At 41.1% G+C, this 25,861-nt stretch overlaps 1 protein-coding gene across 1 annotated transcript in view; it reads right to left on the bottom strand.

Moving 5' to 3' along the window:
* The window catches only part of atp10b (ATPase phospholipid transporting 10B), a 253,609-nt gene that overhangs the window by 93,901 nt on the left and 133,847 nt on the right, over window positions 1-25,861 (bottom strand). The window contains exons 4-5 of the mRNA XM_080201396.1: window positions 11,502-11,839; window positions 7,497-7,691 (exon numbers count right to left, since the gene is read on the bottom strand). Of these exons, the coding sequence (XP_080057522.1) occupies window positions 7,497-7,691; window positions 11,502-11,776 (470 nt within the window). The 5' untranslated portion in view covers window positions 11,777-11,839. The remainder of the gene's footprint in view (window positions 1-7,496; window positions 7,692-11,501; window positions 11,840-25,861) is intronic.

Raw genomic sequence — 25,861 nt, 5'->3', positions numbered from 1 at the left:
CTTGCAAAATATATTTAAGTCACGAGTAGATAGGTTTTTGGTGGGCAAGGGAACTAAGGGTTATGGGGAGAAAGCAGGAAAGTGGAACTGAACCACTTCAGATCAGCCATGATCTTATTGAATGGCGGGGCAAGCTCGAAGGGCTAGATGGCCTACTCCTGGTCCTACTGCTTATGTTCTTATGTTCTTAGTCCGCTCTGTTCAATTGGTGCTGATTTGCCTGCTCCTGGCAGCTCGCCTACTGAGAATACAAATGAATGAATAATTGATCCTAGATATTGGGGTATTTGTTTTAAGCTGAAATAATGCAGTTTTGTTTATTTCTTGGTTTGGCCCCTGGGGGTTTCAGAGTAGGGATAAATTAAGTTGATTAACAAGAGGCAGAGACATGTACTAATGGGAGGAGCTAAGGTAACAGAGGGGAAAAAACAGGCAGTTTCAGTTTGGATGTGCAAGGAGCAGCAGCTCTTCTCTCTCTGAAGTTTGAAGGCTGGGACCTGCCAGAAAATAACTCTCTCTCTTCAGAGATGTTCTGGAAGTTTGGGGACTAACAGCTTTAGAACAAAACAATGGATTCAACAGCACAGGGAGTTAGTTGGACAGTGAGTTTAGGAGAGTGCTTGATCTTCAACTCGGGGCAGTCAATTCTCAGGTCTTTCCACAGCTTTTCCTTATTATTGGATCATATATACTTACAGGACACAAGCCAGCAGTTTAACACAGTGAGTCCATGTAAGTGTTTTGCTCAGGCCTTCCTAATTTAATTCCACTGCTCCTATATCTCCCTTTAGCCCTTGCAGATTTTTCTGCTTCAAATGTTTATCCAATTTTCTCTTAAGATGTCACAGTGTCTTCTCAATTACTCCTTGCGAAAAAGCATCACATGCTCCAATAGCATAAGTAAATATTAAGCTTCCTATAACTGTTCTTCTCACTCTCAGCTGTGGGACAACACTGGGGAATCATCAATTTAAACGTTTATGAAACTGACCTTTTCCTAGATGTTCAAAGCAGACTATATACGACACACAATTTATAGCATAGCGCAGAGTCCTGCATGACCAGTGTAGGCAGCAGAATCAGCCTTTAAGATTCCAATGGTGTCTCACTGACCACACTTGAGTGGGTAAATGTTTCATTGTAGAATTTGTCTGCAGCACTTCAGGCCATTCAATAGATTATATCAGGACAGTATTTGTCACCTACAAGTTGACATGATTTTCTTCCCTGAAGACATAACAAAGGGGCAAGTTGTAAATTTTGATAACTTGTAACATATTTCTTTTTTGTCATTGTTGAAATGGCTTGAGGAGTTTTCTCTAAGAGATCACGCAGGAACATAGGTATCATCCACTGCATCCTGGAAAACCAGCCACTCTGTAATACTGAATGACTCTATGTTGCTGCTTTCTATCTCTGAAGACAACTGTGATGATTTTCCCACAAAGTGCTCCAGTCACTCATCAAATGCATTTCAACACTTGCATCCCAAATAATAATAGAGATCATTGTGACTGCCTGGAATGCACTACTGCCACAATGTGGGCCTCATCTTATTAGGCAAAGAGGGCACAGAGCAGGCAGATGGTGCAGGTTTAAATGCAGAGAATGGCAGAGAAACCCTATTGCCTCTCTGATGAATTGTACTCAGGATCACCATATGTTGTGCATTGATATCCTTGGAGGGCTGTGGAATGGGCAAGAAACTGGTAGGGGCCATTCTTCTAAATGCTTCCTTGTTCCAATTTATGCCATTGCTCGGCCTTCCTCCCTCCATCCCTAATAATAAAGGTATAAGGATATCCTCCTGAGAAACCCTCACTGTTGATGGAGAGGATAAACACCTTCCTAGAATCATGGGATCCGCACAGTGCAGAAGCAGGCCATTCAGCCCATCGAGACTGAAGTGACAACAACTTCACCTAGGCCCCATCTCCTTAACCCCATGTATTTACCCTGCTAATCTCCCTGACACTAAGTGGCAATTTAGCATGGCCAATCAATCTAACCCGCACATCTTTGGAGTGTGGGCGGAAACCGGAGCAACTGGAGGAACCCCACACAGGGTGAATCTGCAAACTCCACACAGACAGTCACCCGAGTTGAACCCAAGCCTCTGGCGCTGTAAGGCAGCAGTGCTAACCAATGTGCCACTGTTCTTGTGATCTCACACTTATCAGAAGTGACAGGAAGCAGTTAAAGTCTATCCAGGCAGAATGGCAAAGAAAAAAAATTACTCATTCACTATTCAGGACCAGAAACTTTGCACTTCCTCCTCGCTCAGCTGATTCGGACAACTGCAGCATCCTCTAATTCTTGTTCTAACTTACCATGGGTTTTCAGAATTAAAAACAGGAGCTTTAACATCCCTGGCCATCATTATTATAGCTTGAAATGATGTTAATTGGGACTCAATGGGGGTAGAATTGCAGGAGGAGGCGACAAGCACATAATCATTTGTGGGAAGAGGGAACGAAAGGATTAATTTTGAGATAGGAAGGCAGCATAAGATATTAGTTCCCCTGGATATATGCTCCAATTATGCTTAAAAATTGCTGTGCAAATTCATCTCCAATGTTTCACATTTCTCTGCCGAGTTGCTGATCTGCCAGTGACCTCCTGAAATAATTTGCATTCTTTCTCTAATTTACTGTGCTTCCATTTTTAGTACGAGAAAAGTTCAATTTTATTTCTCCTGTGCCTTTATGCAAATAATTGATGCAAGAGGAAAACAAAAAAGTCCCAGCCAGCAAAGATCCATAGCGACCACATAGCATGCCTAGCCAATTAATAACTAAATATATTCCTGTTTGATTCCTGTCACCTAGATATTCTTGTCTCTAAGCAACTACATTTCTTTATCATCTGCCTCAACTTTCAAATATACCTTGTATGCGATGCCCAAACAGTTTATGAAATCCAAATATACTACATTCAATGTTCCCCTCATCTGCAAATGCACTCTGGTTAATCTCAGAAAAGATTTGTGTGTATGTTGGATTCAGGCGCACAATGGGTAGGGTTTTCTGACCATGCTCGCCCCAAAAACTGGAAAATCCCACCCGAGGTCAACAGATCTCTGCATTGTTCCACCACTATCAACCACCAACCATCCCCCCACCACCTCCCTCATGGCAGATAGGGCGGGAATATTCCAGTCAATGAATCTTCACAAAGTCATTGAAAAATGGCACTGAATATTTATTTGGGAAGAAGTGGCAAATTCAACCCTAACAAAGAGGACTGGTGTAATTATGACCAACAGTTACATGCTTGGCTGCAAGTGAACAAAACAAGGGATGAGGATCAAGTAAATACTCTCCTCACCATGATGAGACCTGATGCTTTTGAGATGGTGTCCAATCTACGTGGCCAGCGAGACCCTAGGATTACGCACTATTCTGAAAGAAATGACCTCGGAGTTAACCAGCAGCCGAGTACATAAAGCAGTTGTCGTCGCCATGTTCATGTATTGCAGTGAGAGCTGGACTGTGTATTGATGACACACAACAGCACTACAGAAATTCCATCAGTCTCGCCTCTGCTGCGCTCTCCAGTTTCAGAGGGAGGACCGTCAAACAGTCCTCCCCCGTTTTCTTCTCGAAACAAGCGTTCAAACAAAACTCCTACAAAATCAATTCTGATGGGCTACACGCCAGCCTGGATTTTCCAATGGTGAAATGCCTCTCAGTTATTGCAAAAGTGGAGGAGGTCAAATTCCAGATGAGTAGCTAAAGCTCCGGGAATGGCGAACAAGGCAGGCAATCCTTAGGTGCCAAAGAAAAGAAAGTTGTACCAAATATTGTAAAATAGTACAAGATATTTATTGCTACATCCTATCAGTTTAATTATATGAACTTAAATTTAGGGGCACAACGGAAGAGTGGATGAAGAACAAACAGGACAGATAGGAGATGCTTTTGTGATATGTCTTGGTCTCCTTTTAGTGATTTAAGGAAATATTTTCTGCATTCATGATTTCCGCAACTTACCATTCATTGAAAATCAATTCAGCAGCAATGTTTCATACAAACATAAAAAGAAGGTAGACAAAAATCAGCTTGTCCATTGAGTCTGTCCCATTCAGCTTTGTTGCGACTAAGCAATCCGACTTCCAAGCATCCTAACCCACTAACAGCCCTGGGAGAGAGATTAAAATAGATCGTAGTCTAAAAAGAGAGAGAAAGAAAAGAATTCTGGAAAATGAATCTCAGGCTCTTGAAGGCATCAACAAATGTACATGTAGCCCTTGATAAAATGCATACACATATACCTTTGCATGTCAGAGTGTCAGGCCATAACAAATCTGCCGATTCATTATTCACTGCAGTAACCTTGCTAACTAAACACAAAGCTGTTTTAAAAATTATCCCCTTGTATTTTCCAAAGCTAATATAGTTCCACGTCAATACTTCATTTGCAAACATCCTTTACATGTCATCTGAAGCCAATTGCTTTGTTTCAATTTGCTGTGTTTCAAATATTATTAATAAAAGGTGCATTTCTTATTTTCCCTGATCCCCAAGAAGTCTACAAATTAAGGGTGGCACAGTTGCACAGTGGTTAGCACTGCTGCCCCACAGCGCCAGAGACTTGGGTTTGATTTCTGGTGTGGGTCACTGTCTATGCACGTTCTCCCCATGCCCAGGTGCTCCAGTTTCCTCCCACAGTCCAAAAGATATGCTGGTTAGGTGAATTGACCATCTTAAATTTTCCGTCAGCGTGTCCAAAGTATGGAGAGTAGGGGATTTTCACAGTAACTTAATTGCATTGTTAATGTAAGCTTACTTGTGACACCAATAAACAAACCTAAAAAAAATTAAATATATCAATATCTTTATCATGGTAAACTCATTTGTTTTGACAGACAAGACTGTAAGTGTCTCATCAGCAGCCTCTCCAATTTAGAATTTAAGATTATAATTTCTTTCAAGATTTCATGTTCTTCAGAATGAGTTGAAAGAGGAAAATCAATGCTCAAGAGTAGAATTTATAAAAGAACTGATCTCAAATGATGCCAAACATACTCAGGTCAGGGAGTATACAAGGGTCACACACAGGTCATTCACTCTGCACCAGCTATGCACTTCAGCCTCAGCTGCAAACATCTACTGCATTTGATCAGCAGACTCATAGAATCCCTCCAGTGCAGAAGGAGGCCATTCGACTCAGCAAACTTGCACTGACAACAATCCCACACAGGTCCTAACCCCATAACTCCATGCATTTAGCTAGCTAGTCCCGCCGACATTAAGCGGCAATTTAGTATGTCCAATCCACCTAACCCGCACATCTTTGAACTGTGCCGGAACACCCAGAGGAAATCCATGCAGACATGGGGAGAACGTGTAAACTTCGCACAGACAATGACCCAAAATGGGAATCAAACCCGGGTCCCAGTACTAACCACTGTGCCACTCAGTATGACAGTTTAATTCCCCTATCAGCCATCCTTATGTGCCGCCTGAGTGAAACTGCCAAATAATATAATAATTATGAGCAGTTTTGTTATAAAATTTCAACCAACGGAAGTATATTTAGATGAACATACTTTTGTATAAAAATAGCTGCTTTGCTGTCATATTATTCACTGTTAATCTAGAATCTCAAACATGTTTGTGAGAAGTAGCTGATAAAATGGAGTTATGTTTAACCTGGCAGGTCCTTTTACAACTAATTCCTCCAGGAAACTGGGCCAAATAGGCATTTCCTGAGATTAATTGGAGACTAATTGTTCTGGTAAGGTTCTGTAGATTAGTACTTGCTTCCTGATTTCTTGCCATTGGGATGAAACCTGGGTCAGGAATATATTTTGTATATCGCTCAGGAATGTGTGAAGGCATACGAGGCTGTGTGTGTGTGTGTGTGTGTGTGTGTGTGTGTGTCTGTGTGTGTTGGGGGCGGGGGGGAGTGCAGGGGAGTGGTAATTGGTTTCTGTAAGCAGCACAAACTGGCGACTGATATTTCATCTTGCCCAATCTATCAGCTGAACATCACAAGCCTGCTGTTTGAATTTTTCCTGGAGGCTTGTTCCCTCAGCTCTCTGTCACTTGATTTGAAATTAAAAACCTTGACAATGTTTTCCAAGTCAACGAAAAATAAAAGCTGACAGTGTAGAAAAAGTCACGTATCAACCGACTCAAGAACAGCTTCTTCCCTGCTGCTGTCAGACTTTTGAATGGACTTACCTTGTATTAAGTTGATCTTTCTGTACACCCTAACTATGACTGTAACACTACGTTCTGCACTCTCTCATTTCCTTCTCTAAGAACAGTATGTTTTGTCTGTGTAGCGTGTAAGAAACAATACTTTTCACTGTAAGTTAACACGTGACAATAATAAATCAAATCAAATACAACAGTCTATCTTTTCACAACATGGTCAAATGTTTCATTAGCCTGGCTCAGTATTCTTAAAGCCAATTGTAGTTCAGAAGTTAGAAAAATCACTTTATAGCCAGCTCAAGAATAGAGAAACCAGCAGAAACCATGGCTGAAGTGCTAAATGAATGCTCTGCCTCTCTCTTTATCAATGAAGCAGATGCAACCCATGTGACAATAATAAATCAAATTGAAAAAAAAAAGAGGCTGCGTTCTTTCACTGGCATTGACCAAATTCAGCTCCTCGGTGACTATACCTAGTGGATTACCAGTGACAATGCTGTCAGTAAATCAGAGGCCACCATGTTTCATAATTACTGGATTAAGGCACAACATATTATCATTCTGATAAGCTGAATTCATGTGAATTTAGGACGCATTATCTGATTAAATATTGTGAAGAGAATTGTGTTGGTTCAGGGCAGTGTTTGCTGTTCAAGCCGCAAGTTAGATTGGCTATTTCTTGTTTGACAGAAGTCACATGCTATAGTCACAATGGCAGCATCAATTTGCATTTGCACCTGACAGATGGATTTGGAAATTATCAGTTTCCCTTTGGGGAGAATCAAGAACTAAGGCCCAATGTTGAAAACTAAACAGTGTCACTCAAGACAGAGTTGAAGATTTTTTTCATTCAAAAAGCCATGAGTCTTTGCAACCCTCTTCCTCAAAAGGGTAGCGGAGCCTTTGAATATTTTTAAGGCTGAGATAGTCAGGTTTTGATTAGTAAGGAGTGAAAAGTTATCAGGGTGGGGGTAGGCGGGAATGTGAAGTTGATATTACAATCACATTAGCCATGACTTTATGGAATGGCAGAGCAAGTATGTTCAATGTCTAATTTAAGGATACGTGAACTGATTTACCCTAGACCTCGATGTTGCTTTTGGGCTATTTTATATTAGATACTCCAAACTGGCACAGGCATGTCTCATTATCTTGGATCCTGCTCCTTTCTATTGAAGGTATTCAGCTTCTCCTTTCTCTCAAATAACGGCTAGCCATTAAACCAAATGCTACATTTTTCAATGTATAGTGCAAAGTGCCAACAGATTATGTCATGTAAACACCCTCGCCTGAACTGGAGACTTCTCTTGCATTTATTCACAAATGACGTACCAATCAAACACCTGTGTCTTGGCTTGATTTACTCTTTTGTCAAATCTGTATCGCTTGTAGTCTTCAACTCCATCTTTAATAGCAGTGATAGACATCACAATGATCAACGGCAACATGGTTATTTCTTTATGGAAAACTCCAATGGATGGGACCCAGTTCAGAAGGGCCAGCAGCAGGAAGTAAATATTGGCAAACCTAGGGTGCAAAAGAGGAGAAGAGAAAAGGGGGGAAGAAAATCTTTATACTTCAACCTTACTGGGATCTTTGCACAACATGTCTGAGAAAGCAGATAACTGTTTCCAATCAATGAGACACAATAAAAAGATAAGCAAATGAATGTCCTATACAGGGAGGAGTGTTCCTCAGATTTTTACTACATATTCTTCTGCTAAGGGATTTACACCAGTATCTTCTCTCCTGTCGTTCTCTATCCCTCCCCATGAGTATTAAACATAGGTCTAAGGAGCCAAAGGAGGAGGAGGGAGGGAAGGAGGACGCGTAGTGAAATTGGTTAACTGTAGCCAAGAATGGATTTATAGAGAATAGGCAGCTCATGGCACACTGCTTCCAATTTCATTCCTCATTGGTTTGCTTCCCTCACATGCTTCCTATGATCAATGTGCCAGCAGGTACAAAGCCACCAGCATTTCTAAAGGTATTCCACAATCCCAATAGTAAGTTTAACAGTTATAGGCAGACAAACAAGAAATATATCACCCTGCTAATAGGAAATACTTTTGAGTTAGATAATGGTACCATTCAGATGCAATATAAATAAAACATTGGGATAGAGAGCTGCCACCCGGACACAATCATCGCTTCTTCAGGAGCATCATCATGCACTATAATAGCATTGATCCTTATTACGTTAACAGAAGTGGACAGCCAAATATACAGAGGGAAACAATGACATAATTGGTAACCATTTTGTGAAGCAGGAGGTGGTATCCATCTTGCAGAGGCACAGAGTTCAGCTAACAGCCTGTAAGCTGGTGCTGGTTAATGGACCAGAAACAAGTGGGCAGAGTACACTTGAGGAGGCAGTTAAAACCCATACCTTTGCTGAACCAAGAAGAGACATTCCCCAGAATAACTACTCAGTTGTGTTCAGGGTAACAACTATAAGCTGTCCACAACTTATAGATTTAATGAATTGGATGCTGTTTGGGAAGAGGGAAGTCCTGAAAGAGTTCAGATCTTCTAAACGTGCTTTGGATCAGAAAGTTAATTCCTACCTAAACTGTGTGGTGTGTTTCGTAGGCTTGTACATAACAAGATTATTATAGTCCTGTTTGTGCAAATGTATCTTTTCTTTATTGTAATAAATTGTTTTTAATAAGTGTTATACTACAATTGGGCTGGTTAATGTTCACGCTGGGCATCACATGTGGTCCTTTAGACCGAACCTGGAGACAAAACTACACCACCACAAACTGTATTACAATTAGTGGGTTTGCACTGTGATCAGATGCTGGCTGGGAGTATCGCAATGGGTTTGGAGCCCTACTTTTTGCCCAATGCCCTATTCTCCGGACCATTGCAATTCTCACTGGCAACTGGTAGGTCAGGAGAATTTGCCCCTTCTCCACCGCCAAATCTTTAGCCACTCTGACGAAAATAATTGAGGGAGTGCGGTTTATGCCATCCTTCTGGCAGGGTGAGGTCTGATATTCCACCCCCCAACCACCCACTATGAAGGCATTGGAAGCTTTCTTCCCCCCATCACAAAGTCATTAGGGCTGTCTCTGCCTCCGCACCATACAATTATTAGGGACCCTTCCCTCCACGATGCAAGTTTTCCCCACCTTTACACCCTCTCCCTGCAAGGTTCACCCTTCAGTGCTGCTCCACCATCACTGCCAAGCACCCCACCTCACTTCAAATGCCTCACAGCTCTCTAACCATCAACCACCCCCATATCGCACGAACTCCCCGAATTGGTCTCCTCTGAGGACTTTACAGGAACTGCTCCAATTGGTCTCGAAGTGGGGATGCCAGCGTTGGACTGGGGTAAACACTCCCTGTTTGTGATCAGAACTCCCCACTCACCTGACAAGAGGGCAAAGCCCTGAAAGCTAATCGTGTTTGCTGCCAAATAAACCTGTTGGACTTTAACCTAGTCTCCCCAGAGGGCATTACAGGAACTCCCCAAATTGGTCTCCCCAGAGGACATCATGGGAACTCCCCAAAGGTGCCAAATGCCAACCTGTGACAGGGGCCCGTGTTCAGGTATGCCCCTCCTACCCCCAGAGGCTACAATGACCTTGAAACTCCTAGTGGGAACCCCTCGACTGTTTCCATCTTTGTAAAGTTGTTGTTAAGCTTGCCAATGTGACACTTTGGCAAAGTTTGACTATTCAGTGAGGGGGTACCATCTGACGTGTAGGCCCTTTAATAATATGGAAATTCATTCAAATGTATTTAAATGAGTTTCCCACCACAAAGTGCTATATTGCCAGTGAGGGTTGGGAAAATCAGAAACAAGATCCCTTGGAATCTCGTTTCCTGACTCAGGTGAGGTTTTGCATCCACTTGTCGTTCTCACTGATGACAAACACAGGCACAAAATTGCCTGCCTTGAGTTTTATGCATGTATTTGAAATTCTACTCCATGATTTTTGTGACTTTAAGTTTGGGGGAACAGCATGATTTAAAATATATATGTGACCATCAGAAACCCCTTTCCAAACAATAAGTAGATCACAGAATCCCTACAGTTCAGAAGGAGGCCATTCGGTCCATTGAGTCTGCACTGACAACAATTCCACCCAGGCCCTATTCCCGTCACCCCACATGTTTATCTCACTAACCCCTCGAAGCAACACATCCTGGGACACTAAGGGGCAATTTAGCATGGCTAATCAACCTAACCTGCACATCTTTGGAGTGTGGGAGGAAACCAGGGCACCCGGAGGAAACCCACGCAGACACAGGGAGAACGTGCAAACTCCGCACAGACAGTGACCTAAGCCGGGAATTGAACCCAGACACCTGGAGCTGTGAGGCAGCAATGCTAACTACTGTGCCACACAGATGGCAAAGAACTTGATCTAAAACAAAAGCAAAATTACGTGCATGCTGGGAATCTGAAATAAAAATAGCAAATGCTGTAGTTACTCAGTAGGTCAGGCAGCATCTGTGGAGAGCAAAAAGCAGAACTAGCAGTTCAGGTCAATGGTCTTTCATCAGAACTCTAATCAAATGTTGATCCAATAAAAGAATTTGATCTGCTGGTACTTTGAATAGTAAAAAGTGATACTGAGGGATTTGTTCCACTAAAGTGGAATGTCACGATTAGATGTACATCTTGGAGTTAAATATATTTAATATTCATTTCAATTCTGTCAAGCCTTTTCAAATTTGAATGGCAGGTAACAAAAATCCCAGTTTATTTGAATGTTTGTCCAATAGCATCCAGTACTGAAATCTAAACTCTTTACATTGACAGAATCAAAACTAAGAATTCACAAGTAACAGATGGAGTGAGGGACAGCCAAGGAAGGCAGATGCCAAGCTGGACAAGACAGGACAGAGTGGGTGCCAAGCCGAGTAATGCACCAAAATAAGCTATTTAACATAGTTAAATATTCAAAACAACATAACCATAGAATTTTAACCAATTAAATACTCCTTACAGAAACATGGGTTTACACTAAAACTGTCAAAGTAACTAAGGTATGGTGCTTACTGCAGTACAGTGACACAGAGGTTAACACTGTTGCCTCTCAGCACCGGGGACGCAGGTTCAATTCCCGGCTTGGGGGGCACTGTCTGTGTGGTGTCTGCACGTTCTCCCCACGTCTGTGTGGGTTTCCTCCGGGTGCTCCGATTTACGCCCACGGTATGAAAGACGTGCTGCTTAGGTGCATTGAACACACTAAATTCTCCTTAAGCGTACCCGAACAGGCGCCAGAATGTGGTAACTGGGGGATTTTCACAGGAACTTCATTGCAGTGTTAATGTAAGCCTACTTGTGACACTAATAAATAAACTTCAAAACCTTACCTGTAAAACTGTTCGAAAACATTTTTGGGAAGAAAGTTGATTAAGGTATATTTTGTAGTTCTTATTTTGTTGCTCACATAGTCTTTCATTAACCTTTCTGAGTCTTTGGCAAGCTTTCCATTATTTGGAAAAATAATTCTTTGGTTGTTTGAAATAGGTTTCTCCTTAGCTGGGGAATTCAGTGATGAAGATGATAACAGTGGTGTTGTTTCAGAGATACCACTGGTCCGTTGCCGCTGGAAGCGGAATCGCATCCATTCCATAGAGTGTGCCATTATTCATTGGATCTCTTTTCCATCTTCAGTTGTATGGTCTAATATTGGACGTTGAACCATAACCTTTTGTTAAAACAAAAGCCATATCAGGTAATCAACATAAGTTCATAGAATCATAGAAACCCTATAGTGCAGAAAGAGGCCATCTGGCCCATCAACTCTGTACTGACCACAATCCATCCCAGGCCACGATACCCCCATATCCCTACACATTTACCCGCTAATCCCTCTAACCTATGCATCTCAGGACACTAAGGGGCAATTTTAGCATGGCCAATCAACCTAACCCATACATCTTTGGACTATAGGAAGAAACCAGAGCACCCGGAGGAAACCCATGCAGACACAGGGAGAATGTGTAAACTCCACACAGACAGTGACCCAAGCCGGGAGTTGAACCCAGGTCCCTGGAGCTGTGAAGCAGCAGTGCTAACCACTGTGCTACCGTGCCACCCAAGTTAGGCAATAACTGACATGCGAACCCAGTAACCGATAATAACCACAGATTGAAAAATAGTCAGATTATTTAACTGATTATAGTTGCGAAAATACTTCAGTTAATGCAATAAATTCTTGATACAATTAGGTGCTAGTGGAGCTGCGGGCAGGCCCAACATATTTTAATATACAGTACTTCAAGTTGTATTTAAGGCAATTCCGCTATTATTTTGGAAGTGTATTTATACAAGGCCTCTTAAATCAAGATGGAAGGGGTCAATTTTCCAGTCGCATCCACCATAGATATTGTCAAGAGTGGGACAGAAAATGTGATGGACCACTGAAACGTCCATTGACCTTGGGCAGGAATGTTCAGTCCCAGGGCGGATGTGACTGGAAAAACCATTATTGATAATAATACTTCTCTTGCTATTCCTATTTTATGTTTTGCATTGAAGAATGCTGAGCTCAGGATTCAGTGTAGAATCAATTTCTCTCTATCGTAATCTAACTTCAGAGAGCATTTTTACAAAAGTGAGACGTTTTATATTCTTTGCGGCTTCCTGGGGTGAGACTGAAAATGATCACTGATGGGATTGCGTCTGTTTAAAATGCAGTTTACACTGGCCCAAGATCAATGCACTTGGGACCGTGGACAGGCAAGTTTATATTAAAAAGAAACACTTTGCCAATATCATGAGATTATTCAGTCACCTGATCAGAGTACTATTCACATCTGAACTGCAAAAGGCAATTTGAAATAAGAGTTTACAAGAGAGATTAATCTTATTCTCAGTTGAAATCTGGAGAGATAATTACAGAAGAGACTTCTAGGTGGGAATTGAAAACAGGAACTGAAATCTTAAAATCCCTACAGTGCAGAAGGAGGTAAATTTGGCCCATCGAGTCTGTACCAACCACAATCCCACCACGGCCTTATTCCCATAACCCTCATTTATCCTGCTAATCCCCCTGATGCTCGGGTCAATTTAGCATGGCCAATCAATCTAACCTTTGGACTGTGGGAGGAAATTGGAGCACCCTGAGGAAACCCGGTACAAACTCCACACAGACAGTGACCCGAGGATAGAATTGATCCCGAGTCCCTGGTGCTGTGAGGCAGCAGCGTGAACCACTGTACTGCCATGCTGCCCCCACCTCGGATTACTTTCTTTCAACTCACAGATGCTGAGGCCAGGTGTTGCAACAATACAACTTTATCAGCACTTCTTTCATCATCACCTCTCTTTTCTTCATTACCTGCGGCATTCTCCATGACATTCATTCTTTTGGAGACAAAGGTAACTTTTTTGAAAGGATTTAAATCGGGCAGGAAACCTTGGAACTTCCTAATTAAGTATAGTCCAGCAAACAAAAGACTGTCTGCATATCATAGTCCCTATTTATTCATCACGAGCACTTACTTACCCGACTCATGGCTTCCTGTTTGAAAGCAAGGTGACATAATGCAAAACAAAAATTGGTCTGCAGTTCCCCTCTAAACAACTAACATAAAAAGTAATTGTAGAATATGGTGAAAGGTTTCAATTTATGTAAATATATTAAACGAATGCCTGTGGAATGGAACCAAGAGAGCCTCACATTAGAATGAAGTAAATTCAATTTTCAAGCCTGAATTGAATCCTCAGAATCTAGTGAGTGTTGAGTACTGTTTTCTGACTAACGATGTGAAGATAATTTCTCTTTGCGGGCACGAATAACTTGGGTTTTTTCAGTAAGATTGGTAATTGGCTGTTGTGATAAGTTAAGAGTCTACACTTCTCAATATCAAAAATTACAGAATTGTAACTTGCTGAAAAATGCATTACCTGCAAACATTTCACTATATCTTGGGCACAGTTGTACTGAAGGGAGAATTAAATATTTAGATATGGGACAGAGTACAATATGATCTTGCACAAAGAATCTACAAATAGAACCATGAAAAAGACATTTTTTTAAAATTGACTTTTTGTGCCTCTCTGGACAAAGACTAATGATAAGACTTAATGATTGTGAGTGGCATGGTGGCCCAGTGGTTAGCACTGCTGCCTCAGACCGCCAGGGACCCGGGTTCAATTCTGGACTTGGGTCACTGTGTGTGGAGTTTGCACATGCTCCCTGTGTCTGCGTGGGTTTCCTTCAGGTGCTCTGGTTTCCTCCAACATCCAAAGATGTCCGGGTTAGTTTGATTGGCCATGCTAAATTACCCCTAGTATCAGGCAGGTTAGCAAGGTATATATGTGGGATTACAGAAAAATAGCCTGGTTGGGATTATTGTTGGTGCAGGCTTGATAGGCCAAATGGCCTCCTTCTGCACTTTGGGATTCTATGATTAGGAATTGGTTAGTTTCTGTGGTTTGCGCACAGTGTCAATTACAGTACAGCTACAAAAAGCTAAACTCTGCACCAGTAAGGTAGTTCTAATAGTAACACCACTGGAATGGTGGCTAAAAGTCAATCTGTCCCAAAAATGGTTATGGGGATCATAATTTGGAATTATCACATACTCTTTCCTTCTGATGCAGGCCAACCAACGCCAACTTTGTGTTGCCTGCTAAATTGAAGAATGTTTTACAAAGATCCTAATTGATTGTGTGGGAACCCCTCCCTAAAATGAAAAGAGGGAATCAGTATTTCTTGGCCATAATGGATATGTCTACTAGATTTTCGGAGGCCATTCCATTCTGTAATATTACAGCTAAAACGATTATAGAGGAATTACCTTTTTTCTTAAAAACCAAATATGACCACCTACAGAAATCCAAACAGATCAAGGATCGAGTTTTACATCAAAATTATTCAGGGAAGTTATGGATAGGACACCAATCCAGATGATTCTGAATTTGACACTCCTCAAAATTAGATTGGACATTGAGGAAATAATCAGAAATTGGGACAAATTATTGACTTACATTCGGGAGGAAAATCAAAATGAGCTGAAAGAGCGATATGTGGGAACAAACTGGAAGTACTGAAGTGACTGTGCATGATGTAGATGTCGGAAATGATGTTCCAATTCAGCAATATCCATATAGACTTAACCCACTAAAGTTGGCACAGGTTCAGAATGAGAAGTTGACATTAGTCTGAGATGCAGCAGCCAAAAGTCTCAATCAAACACGACAAAGGGCTGGTGAGTTATAAATCTCAGTTAATGAATACACGAATGGAGGCAAATCAGTGCAATTTAAAACTGGAGAAGGTGGAAAAGGAATACTCGTTACTGGACAATGATGTGAATAAGGAAAGTGAATAGTAGCAGAGCCAATTGCAAGAAATGTGACTGATTTGAAACCTGATCCTGAGTTGTTGAAATTATTGGAGAATAAAATGCAGGACTGTCAACAATAGCTTGTCATCTATGAGAGGAACAATATTGATCAATCAGCAGTCCTACATGATCTCATGTCAGAAATTGAGGAACAGAGGCATTTTACTACTGCAGACAGAAAAAAAGGTTAATGATCTGAAAAAAGACTGTTTGATGATACAATTCATCATTCTGAGCGAACTGCAGGGATAATGAATCTTTTTGATTTGATTTATTGTCACATGTATTAACATAGTGAAAAGTATTGTTTCTTGCATGATACACAGACAAAACATAACCTTCATCAAGAAGAAAATAAAAGAGTGCAGATTGTAGTGTTACAGTAATAACTAGGGTGTATAAAAAGATCAACTTAATGCAAGGTAAGTCCATTCAAATGTCTGACAGCAGCAGGGAAGAAGTTATTCTTGAGTCAGTTGGTACCTTGACCTCAGGCTTTTGTATCTTTTTCTCAAAGGAAGAAGGTGAAAGAGAGACTGTCCAGAGTGCGTGGGGTCTTTAATTATGCTGGCTACTTTGTCGAGGCAGCAGGAAGCGTTGATAGAGTCAATGGATTGGAGGCTGGTTTGTTGGGCTACATTCATGACCTTTTGTCGTTCCTTGTGTTCTTGGGCAAAGCAGGGGCCATTCCAAGCTGTGATACAACAAGAAAGACAGTGCATCTGTAAAAGTTGGTGAGAGTCGTAACTGACATGCCAAATTTCCTTAGTCTTCTAAGAAAGTAGAGGCATTGGTGGGCTTTTTTTTAACTACACTGGTCGGCATGGGAAATCAGGGCAGGTTGTTGGTGATTTGGATACCTAAAAACTCGAAGCTCTCAACCCTTTCTACTTTGTCCCTATTGATGTAGACAGGCGCATGTTCTCCTTTATGCTTCCTGAATTCGATGACAATCACCTTCATTTTGTTGACATTGAGGGAGAGATTATTGTTGCTGCACCAGTTCACTAGATTCTCGATCTCATTCCTGTACTCTGTCTCATCATTGTTTGAGATCCGACCCACTACGGTGGTGTTGTCAGCAAATTTGAAAATCGAATTGGAGCAGAAGAATTTGGTCACACAGTTATAGCTGTATAAGGACTATAGTAGGGGGCTGAGGACATAAGCCTCGTGGGACACCAGTTTGATGATGATCGTGGAGGTGTTGTTGTTGCCTATCCTTACTGATTGTGGCCTGTGAGTTAGGAGGTTCAGGATCCAGTCGTAGACGGAGGTATCGAGGTCTAGGCCGTGGAGTTTGGAGATGAGTGTTGCAGGAATAATAGTGTTGAAGGCTGAGCTGTAGTCAATAAATAGGAATCTGACATAGGTGTCCTTCTTGTCTAGGTGTTCCAGCGTTGAGTGCAGGGCCAAGGAAATGGCATCTGCTGTTGACCTGCTGTGGTGGTAGGCAAACTGCAATTGTTCCAGGTAGTCCGGGAGGCAGGAATTGACTCGTGCCATGACTAGCCATAAAGCACTTCATTATGGTGGCTGTCAGAGCCACCGGCCTATAATCATTCAGGCACGCTGCTTGGCTTTTCTTTGGTACTGGGATGATGGTTGTCTTCTTGAAGCAGATAGGGATCTCACATTGTTGTAAAGAGAAGTTGAAGATGTCTATGAATATGTCTACCAGCTGATCCACGCAGGAGCTGTGTGTACATCTGGGTACCCCATCCGGTAAGAAGTCTCACACACCAGGTTAAAATCCAACCAGTTTATTTGATAGTAAACCCACAAACTTTCAGGGTTTGCCCCTTAGTCAGGCAAGTGGCGAGTTCTGGTCTCAAACAGAGCATATAAAAGGCACACACAGTTTACAAAATAGGCCAGTAGCTTTCCGTCGGTCGACCTTCAAGAAAGCTGCTCTGAAGTCTGCAATGGTGACCCCAGACGCAAGCCCATCTAGGGCTTCCAGGGTGGAGGGCATTCTCTCGCTGATCTCCTGCTCAAGACGGGCGTAGAATTGAACTCATCAGGGAGGAGTGCATTGAAGCCAGCGATTTTACATGCCTTCATCTTGTAGTCTGTTAAGTCTTGCAGACCTTGCCATAGTCGGTGTGGCTTGTCTATGACTCTAGCTTGGTCTGGTACTGTCTTTTGGTATTTTTGATGGATTTCCTTAGATCACATCTGCCTTTCTTTTGTAGGTCAGTGTTGTCTGACTTGAACACCTCAGACCTGGACTTCAGCAAGCAGTAGATATCCATACAGTTTGCACAGATATGGATACCCAGAGAAACAATACTATTCACAGCTATTGTTTGACTAAATGATGATGATTTTCCACAACAAAACTACTACAATGATTGCTAAAACTATAATTACAACAAATCCTTACACCAAAGAAACTAATCTGCTATATGCCTTTGCCAAAGAAAATGCATAAAACAAAGAAGATTCAGAACCAACAAAATAATTAATAACCTACATTGGAACAGAAGGATATGCAATTTGAGACTCTGGAAATAATTTTGAGCTTGCCATTTCAGAACAGAAGGTAAAGTTGAGCTAAGAGAGAAAGTAAGGCCAGTTAACAAGAAAGGGGACAGAGATAAAGTGACCCTTCTGAATATACCTGAACTCACAGGTGAAGTTGAGAAAGTTTGCAAAAGGATAGGGTCTCTTTGACAAAGTTGTGAACAACTCAACCTTCTGAAAAGATTACTTCGGTTTGACATTTCAGAACTCTAAAAATTAAGAGAACTGATTGAACTCAGCGAAGGAAATTAAAAAGCAAATCAAAGTGGTTGGTGCCAGTTTTCATTCAGTGTAAAGTTTTACCCTTCAGATCTTGGCCAGCTTTGAGGCCTAACTCATAACCATGACAATGAAATCATTCTCCAACTTTGAATTAAAACAGGGTCAAAAAATAGAAGACCTATGAAAAGAAAGAGGAAGCAGCTGAAAAACAGCAGTGTGTCGAGAAAGGTAGGACGAGAGCATGATTGCAGATGCTTTATCGTGATTTTGATAAAAGAAGTGAAATGTTCAATATTGGAGAAGAAGGACTAAACTGCACTGTACTACTGTTATGTTTGCATGCTTAGATGTAATAAATGTATGATAATGTATATATAGATATATATAACATTATCATGTCTTATAGAGTACTAATAGTGTGAAAAGTAGAGGTTTTGAAAAATGAAACCATCTTTTCATTTTGTTTTAAAAGGGGAAGGTATGATAATATGTACCTTTAAAAAACATATTTATATCATCTTTTTTGTAATAGGCAGTGTTTTATTGCAAGGAGTCAATTTGTTTGAAAAAAAACATGCAGCTCCATGCTGAGACTACAGAATAATAGCTCATTTTAGGTCATGGTGTGTTTGTCTAACCAAAGTTAATGACCGGAATTTTACCAACCTGCCTCGCAACAGGAATCAGAGTGGGAGAGTGGCAGAGCATAGGAAGGTCTGTCGAGGTTGGGCAGGATTTTATGGTTTCAGGACACAGGTGTAAAATCCTGCCCAATGCATTTGTGTTTACTTGATTATTTTCCCCTGGGGTTTCAGAGTAAAGTTTTGATTAGGTTGATTGACAGAGAGTGTGTCATGTGTTTAATGCAAGGAGCTAAGCTTGCAAGGGAAAACTTAGTTTGTTTTTTTTTGAACAAGAAGCAGTTCCTGCCTTACTCTAAAAAAAGCAAGACATGTTTTCTCCTTTTCTCTGAAGGATGTCTGGGAGCTCTTGGGCTGGCAATCTAAGGACAAGCACATAAGCATGTGTTTTGTTAAGTAATTGTGATGGTGACTTTAAAGTCTATAAGAGGAATATTGTTTGAATTAGAACACATAGGGATAGGTTAAGAATTGTATCTTATCATGTTTAAGTATTCTTAAATTGTTAAATGTTAAACTAATTCATTTGTTATAGTTAAACTGTGTTGTTAAATAAGATTTATCTTGATAAAAAGCTTCCCAGCATGTCAGCAGAAGTGTGCCTGGAGTGAAACTCCATATCCTCATAATAATGCCAAAATATTAAACTGCTGTTGTCTAATTTGAGTTTATAATACACCATGGGGTTTCCAATCCTTACCCCAATAGCACACTTGTCTCAAACACAACAAAAAATAAATTTCCCAGGTATCATCTTTTGAAGTCATTACAAAACTGTTATTTATTCAGCTCCAGTACTGTTGGAAGATTAACTGTAAAAGGAGGGTAAATGTATGCAGCACTAATAATGAATGTGATATTCACTAATGAAGAATAGAGCTCGAGATTCTGCATAAATTAACTTGACCTTTTCAAGATAAGTGCAAGTGTTTGAAAGAAAACACATCTGTCCACATTAATCATTTCATCAATCAGAGCTCCAATAAATGTATTGTAATAATTTTCTCCCTGCGCTAAAGGTGCTCTGCTAACACATTTGACTTAATGCTTAATCTGAAGTGATTTTTTTTATTATTGCTGCATTAGGAGTAAGTTCAGTTTAATTTAGCTGAAGAGTTATGTTGCAATTATTCCTCATCTAATTATATTTTGAGAAAAGCAACTAAAAAAAAACTCATCCTGAAAGGTACCTTTATTTTAAGAAAAGAGGTAGAGTTTTAATATGCATTCTATTCAACAATTCAGTACACTAAACATTGTTGTATATCAGTGTTTCAGTCTTTGTACATGGTGTTTCATAGCCTAAGAAGTTAACTTGTCAGTTTTTAACTGAAAACAGGCCTTTTTTAAAAGTTTATTTACATTAACATTGCAATGAAGTTGCTGCAAAAATCCTCGAATTGCCACACTCTGGCACCTGTTTGGGTACACAGGGGGAGAATTTAGCATGTCCAATGCACCTAATCAGCATGTCTTTTGGACAGTGGGAGGAAACCCATGCAGACACAGGGAGAATGCCTGTGCGGAGTCTGCACAGTGACCCAAGCCAGGAATCGAACCCAGGTTCCTGGTGCTGTGAGACAGCAGTGCTAACCACTGTGCTACCATACCACCTTCCATCTAAGGCCAGAGTATTCAATCGTCCATGGGGGGCAGAACAGGAATGGGAACACTGAGAATAAAGCTTCCAGATTGCCTCCAGTATGTGCTGGAATTTACAAGTTTTGGGGTGTGTGTGTTTGGGGTATTGGGATTTACTTTTCTCCAAATAATTGTCTGATAATGTCTATGAGGAGACAATTAATGAGCCAGGAAGGATAAGAAGGTGATTTCAGTTTGTGGATTGCTGAACCCCAACGTCTGGTGCCCATTAGTGCAAAGCTGTCAGGTTCATTGCAGGCATGTTTTAAAGGGAGTTTCTAATGTTGAAAATCTTTGGGAGCTGATCAATCTTGTTCTAGATCATGCCCATGACATCTCAGTTGACCTTTTGGTAACTTTTGTCTATATTGACCTAGGTGGTCCCAGGTTTTCCTCATGACTGCCACCTGCTTTTGCTCGCATCTCCTGGTAATGCTTGGCACCACTGAGTGTTGAGCCTGATGCCACCTCAATTAGGGCATTTACATTCGATGATGCAGATGTATTATGCTGTTGGTCACCAATTTCCCAACACAGAATTGAAAATTAAGCCTCAGATATATTTTCTTTGTCTCACATCATGATCATAGCTGCCATATTTTGCCAGCTCAATATGGAACAGGGCATGAGAACTAACATAAAAACATTGTTTTATTTTGAAACATTACAATATTCATTTTTCAAAATCATAATATTTGTCCACTCATACAGACCCGATTCTTAAACTTACTAAATGCTGATCTTACAATTATCTATTTACAACCTTTGCATTGTAGCTAAACAAATTAACTGATTAAACTAATCGACATTGTCCAGCCTCATGATATTTTAGCTCTTCTTCTCCAACTTATAGTGCTTATAGTCAACTTTGTTGCGGTGTAATGCAATACGGATATGAAATAACACAACAGTTGCGATGTAAAGTCAAGACGCATCTCTTATGACAACTCACTTCCATTCTTGCCCAATTTTTTTAGAAAATCCTTGTGCAGTAATTTACATCAGTGATATTACATTGCACTGGTGGCCATTTGCCACTCGTATAGTGACTAAATCCTACTAAGCTTTAGTCACAATCTGTTTCAATTACCAATTAATATTAATATTTGGCAAGCTTGAGTTTCAGGTCACTGATGCATTTCATAAACACAGGACCCAAGAATTGCTAACCTAATCATTTGTTTATCCTTGAAGCAAAGATGACCATGTTCTTGATCTGGGGTGTTTGATAGGATTCCAATGGATACGGAGGTCACTGCTAAGGCTGATCAGGGCCCAGAAGGCTCTACTGAAAGTAGGATAGAACTGAAAACAATTGAGTTTTGGATGGGTCATTGGCTCAGGTTTCTCTTTGCATTTTCCCTCTGCCTCTAATATGTGTTTGCTTTCTGAGGAGACCATCCTGGGTGCAGCAATCCTGGACAGTTTTTCCCTCAAGGACACAAAGTCAATATCAAAATTCCTTCAGAGTGTCCTTATGGCAGTTGATTTGACCACCGTGAGAGTGTGCACTAAACTCAAGATCTCCATACAAGATTCACTTTGGCATGTGAATGTCAGGCATTCAGGCCACATACCCCCACCAGCCCAACTCAGCTGGGACCATTTCAGAATGGTATGGATGCTTGGCCTACCAGCTTGGGTGAGTAGCATCTGGCAATCTATCTGACCACCTTATCTTTAGGCAATTCCAGAGGCAGTTCCAGTGAAAGTGGCTGAACTTCTTGACATGACATTCATACACAGTCCAAGTCTCACATGCATAGAGCAGAGTGGGTGGGACTATTGTTCTACAAACTTTCAGTTCAGTAAGGAGACTCACTCCTCTTCATTCCCAGACTGATGTTTGAAGTTTGCCAAAGATTAAACTTGTCTCATCAACAATACAGACAGCTCAAGAGAGAGAGGGAGAGAGCATGTCCAAGGTAAATGAACTTATCCACTACTGATAGGTTCTGATCATGGGCTGAAAATTTGGGCTTGATATAGGACTTTCCTGGAGCAGACCAGTACATCACTCTGATATTCTTCATGCTGATCATAAGCACAAATCTGAAGCATGCATTGGAGAACAAGGTCCTTGCATGTCCAACTCAGAGCTGCCAGCTATTGTACAGTCCTCAATAAGCAGGAAATTATGAAGCATGTCTCTTGGAGATCTTCATCTTCTCCTAGAGTCAGATTGAAGAGTTTCCCATGCATACGATATCTGATTTCATTGCCAGTGTCATCATCTTGGAAGGCAGCAGAGACCACAGTAGAAAAAAATAAATGCATATGATGGTTGACACTAGCACGTAATCCTGTTCAACTCCATTAGTGGCTGAGAATGGGACAGAAGGCTCACCAATCATCCAGGACACACACAAGGCTGTTGTGGAACTGCCAAACCATTTGTGATAGATTTCCCAGAGCAGCCACATTTCTCCATTTCCTTCCAATGGCCCTGCATAGAAGGTCTTGGTAAGGACAACAAATGTGTTGGTGAGGTCTATGTTCTGTTTGCAGCATTTCTCCTGGAGCTGTTCAGCTGCAACTGCCATATTTGGTTCCTCCAGTTCTTCTGAAGCGGCACTGATTGCCTGGCAGAAGATTCTGGTTAAGAAGTTGCAATAAGCAGTCCAGAAGGATTTTGGTGAAGATTTTGCCAATGGTGGAGAGGAGTGCAATTTCTCTACATTTGTCGCAAAATTGGAGAGTTCTTTTCTGCTTAGACAGGTGGACAATGGAGGCATCTTTGAATTCTTGCAAGATGCTCCCAGAATGACTGAATTGTTTAGTGATGAGGCACTGATTGTCATGGTTGCAGAGCTCAGCTGGGATTGCTTCAGTTTCTGGAGCTTTGCATGCTAGACAGGATTTTGATTGAATTCATCCATTTTTAACAGCATGGAAGGGTCATCAAGAGAGGAACTGATGGAAATCTGTGGCAGCTGCTGATTGCTTCTTCATTGATGGATGAACACTGATTGAGGATGTATTTCAAGTGCTCTGCCAATCTTTTGTGCCTTTTCTGTGAGTAGTATTGACTCATCAGCATTGAGGATTGGTGAAGAACCAGTAAACACGGGTCCATAGACAGATTTTAGAGCTCACGGAATCTTTTCCAGTCTGTGGTCTGCATATGACTCAAGTTCATCTGATTTTTGATTCATCCTACTATCTTGCATCTCCATGAGTTGCATTGGACAGTCCTGTGGATGTCTTGGCAGGCATAGTGTTTGCATAGCGAGGTAAATTCTGTAGAAGCAGTTCTCCTGCAGCAGTTTCTGGGTGACCTAATTGTTTTCATCAAAACAATCTTGATGCTTGTGAATAGAACCAAGAGCCTCTAAAGTATTGAGCCCACCATTATCAATTTGCTGGAATCTCCATTGACCAGAAACTTAACTAGAACAGTTATGTAAATAGTCATTAGTAGACCAAGTCAGAGGCTGGGAATTCTGTGATGAGTAACTCGACACCTGACTCCCCAAAGACTGTCCACCATCTACAAGACACAAGTCAGGAAGCTGGTGGAATAGCTTCCATTACCTGAATGAGTGCAGCTCCAACAACACTCAATGAGATTGATGCCATCCAAGATAAAGTAGCCTGCTTGATCAGCATTCAATCCACCATCTTAAACATCAGTCCCTCCACTTTGGTACACAGCGACAGATGTGCATTGCAACAAGTCAAACCACTTCAACTGGCAACTTCTACAAGGAAAACTCAGAGGGGAACTCACCATTTGAACGTTTCCCACCAAGCCACACACCTTGAATCTCTTGAATCTCTAATGTAGCACAATAGAGGGACATACGCTCCGCACCTATTTCACTTTTAAAGAAGTGCTATATAATTGTAAATTGTGTTAATGTTTGATTTGATTTATTATTGTCACACATATTGATATACTGTGAAAAGTATTGTTTCTTGTGTACTATAAGACAAAGCATACTGTTCATAGAGAAGGAAAGGAGATAGTGCAGAATGTAGTGGTACAGTCATAGCTTGGGTGTATCGCTGGGTCAAAAAACCTAGGACTAGTAAATTGTCCCTAAATTAGTTTCCCTCAATGTGGCCATAAAAACATTGGATGAGGGTCATGGGTGGAGGGGGGGGACTGGCGGTGTTAGGATGGTGGCGCAGGCTCGTTGGGCCGAAGGGCCTGTTTTTTGTTCTTTGTCCTTTGACTCCCTCCTTAACAGCATTGCAGGTGTACATGCACCACAGACTGTGGAAGTTCAAGGCAGCACTGCAGCATTGCCTTTTCAAGGGTAATTAGAGACGGGCAACAAGTGTTGGTCTTGCCAGTGACATTCACATGCCATAAAAGATAAAGGATTTGTTGCCTGAATCAGATTGGAAAAGTTGTGCAGATCTGAAAGGAAGCAAATATTTCAATAACCCAAATTTTTAATGATGGCACATGCTTCATATCTATTTTCCTTCTAATCCTTCTCAGGATCCTTTGACATGGAGTCAGAGAATTGTCATCGCCCAGAAGGAGGTCATTTTGCCCATTACATCTGTGTTGGTTAACTGCAGGAATAACTCATCTGGTCCCCTTTTCCCCCACCTTTTGCCTCCAAATTTTCTCTGTTCACGATAATTACCCAGTTTTCTGACTGACTGAATCTACCTGCACCACACGCTCAGACAGTATACTTCAGACCACAACCTAAGTTTTTTCCCTCATGTCACCATTTACCTTAAATTAGTGTCCTCTGGTTCTCAATCCTTCCAACAATGGGAATAGTTTTTCCCCATCAACTCTGTTTGGAGCTCTTGTAATTTTGAATAACTCTAAGATAATCTCTTCTTAACTTTCTCCAAGGAGAACAGCCCCAGCTTCCTCAATCCCTTCTTTTAAAGAACTGAAGTCCTTCATCCCTAGCATAATTCTTGTGAATCTTTTCTTTGCCTTCCCTAGTGCTGTCCTCTCCTTCCCAAAATGTGGTGCCTTGAACTGGACACAATACACAGTTAAGGCCAAATCAGTTTTATACATGTTTATCATAATTTTCCTTGCTTTTGTACTCTATACATGTATATCATAATATACAGGTTGCTGTATACTTTATTTATCACACTATTTACCCTGATACTTTGTGATTTGTGCACATTTGCTCCCTGGTACCATTGCCCCTGAATTGTACGAATTATTTGATATTGCCTTTGTTCATTTTTCATACCAAGATGAATCACTTCATACATTTCTGCATTAAATTTCATCTGCCATTTATTCACCCATTTTGCCCACTGTTTTTGCCTTTTGAAAGGTTAATACAGACCCCCTCACTTCACAATACTTCCAAGTTTCATGTCATCTACAAAATTAGAAATTGTGCCTTGCAA

Source organism: Carcharhinus amblyrhynchos, chromosome 13, assembly GCF_965287045.1.
Source record: "Carcharhinus amblyrhynchos chromosome 13, sCarAmb.v2.hapA, whole genome shotgun sequence".
NCBI classification, from domain to species: domain Eukaryota; kingdom Metazoa; phylum Chordata; class Chondrichthyes; order Carcharhiniformes; family Carcharhinidae; genus Carcharhinus; species Carcharhinus amblyrhynchos.
This window is presented reverse-complemented; position numbering and strand designations above follow the sequence as displayed.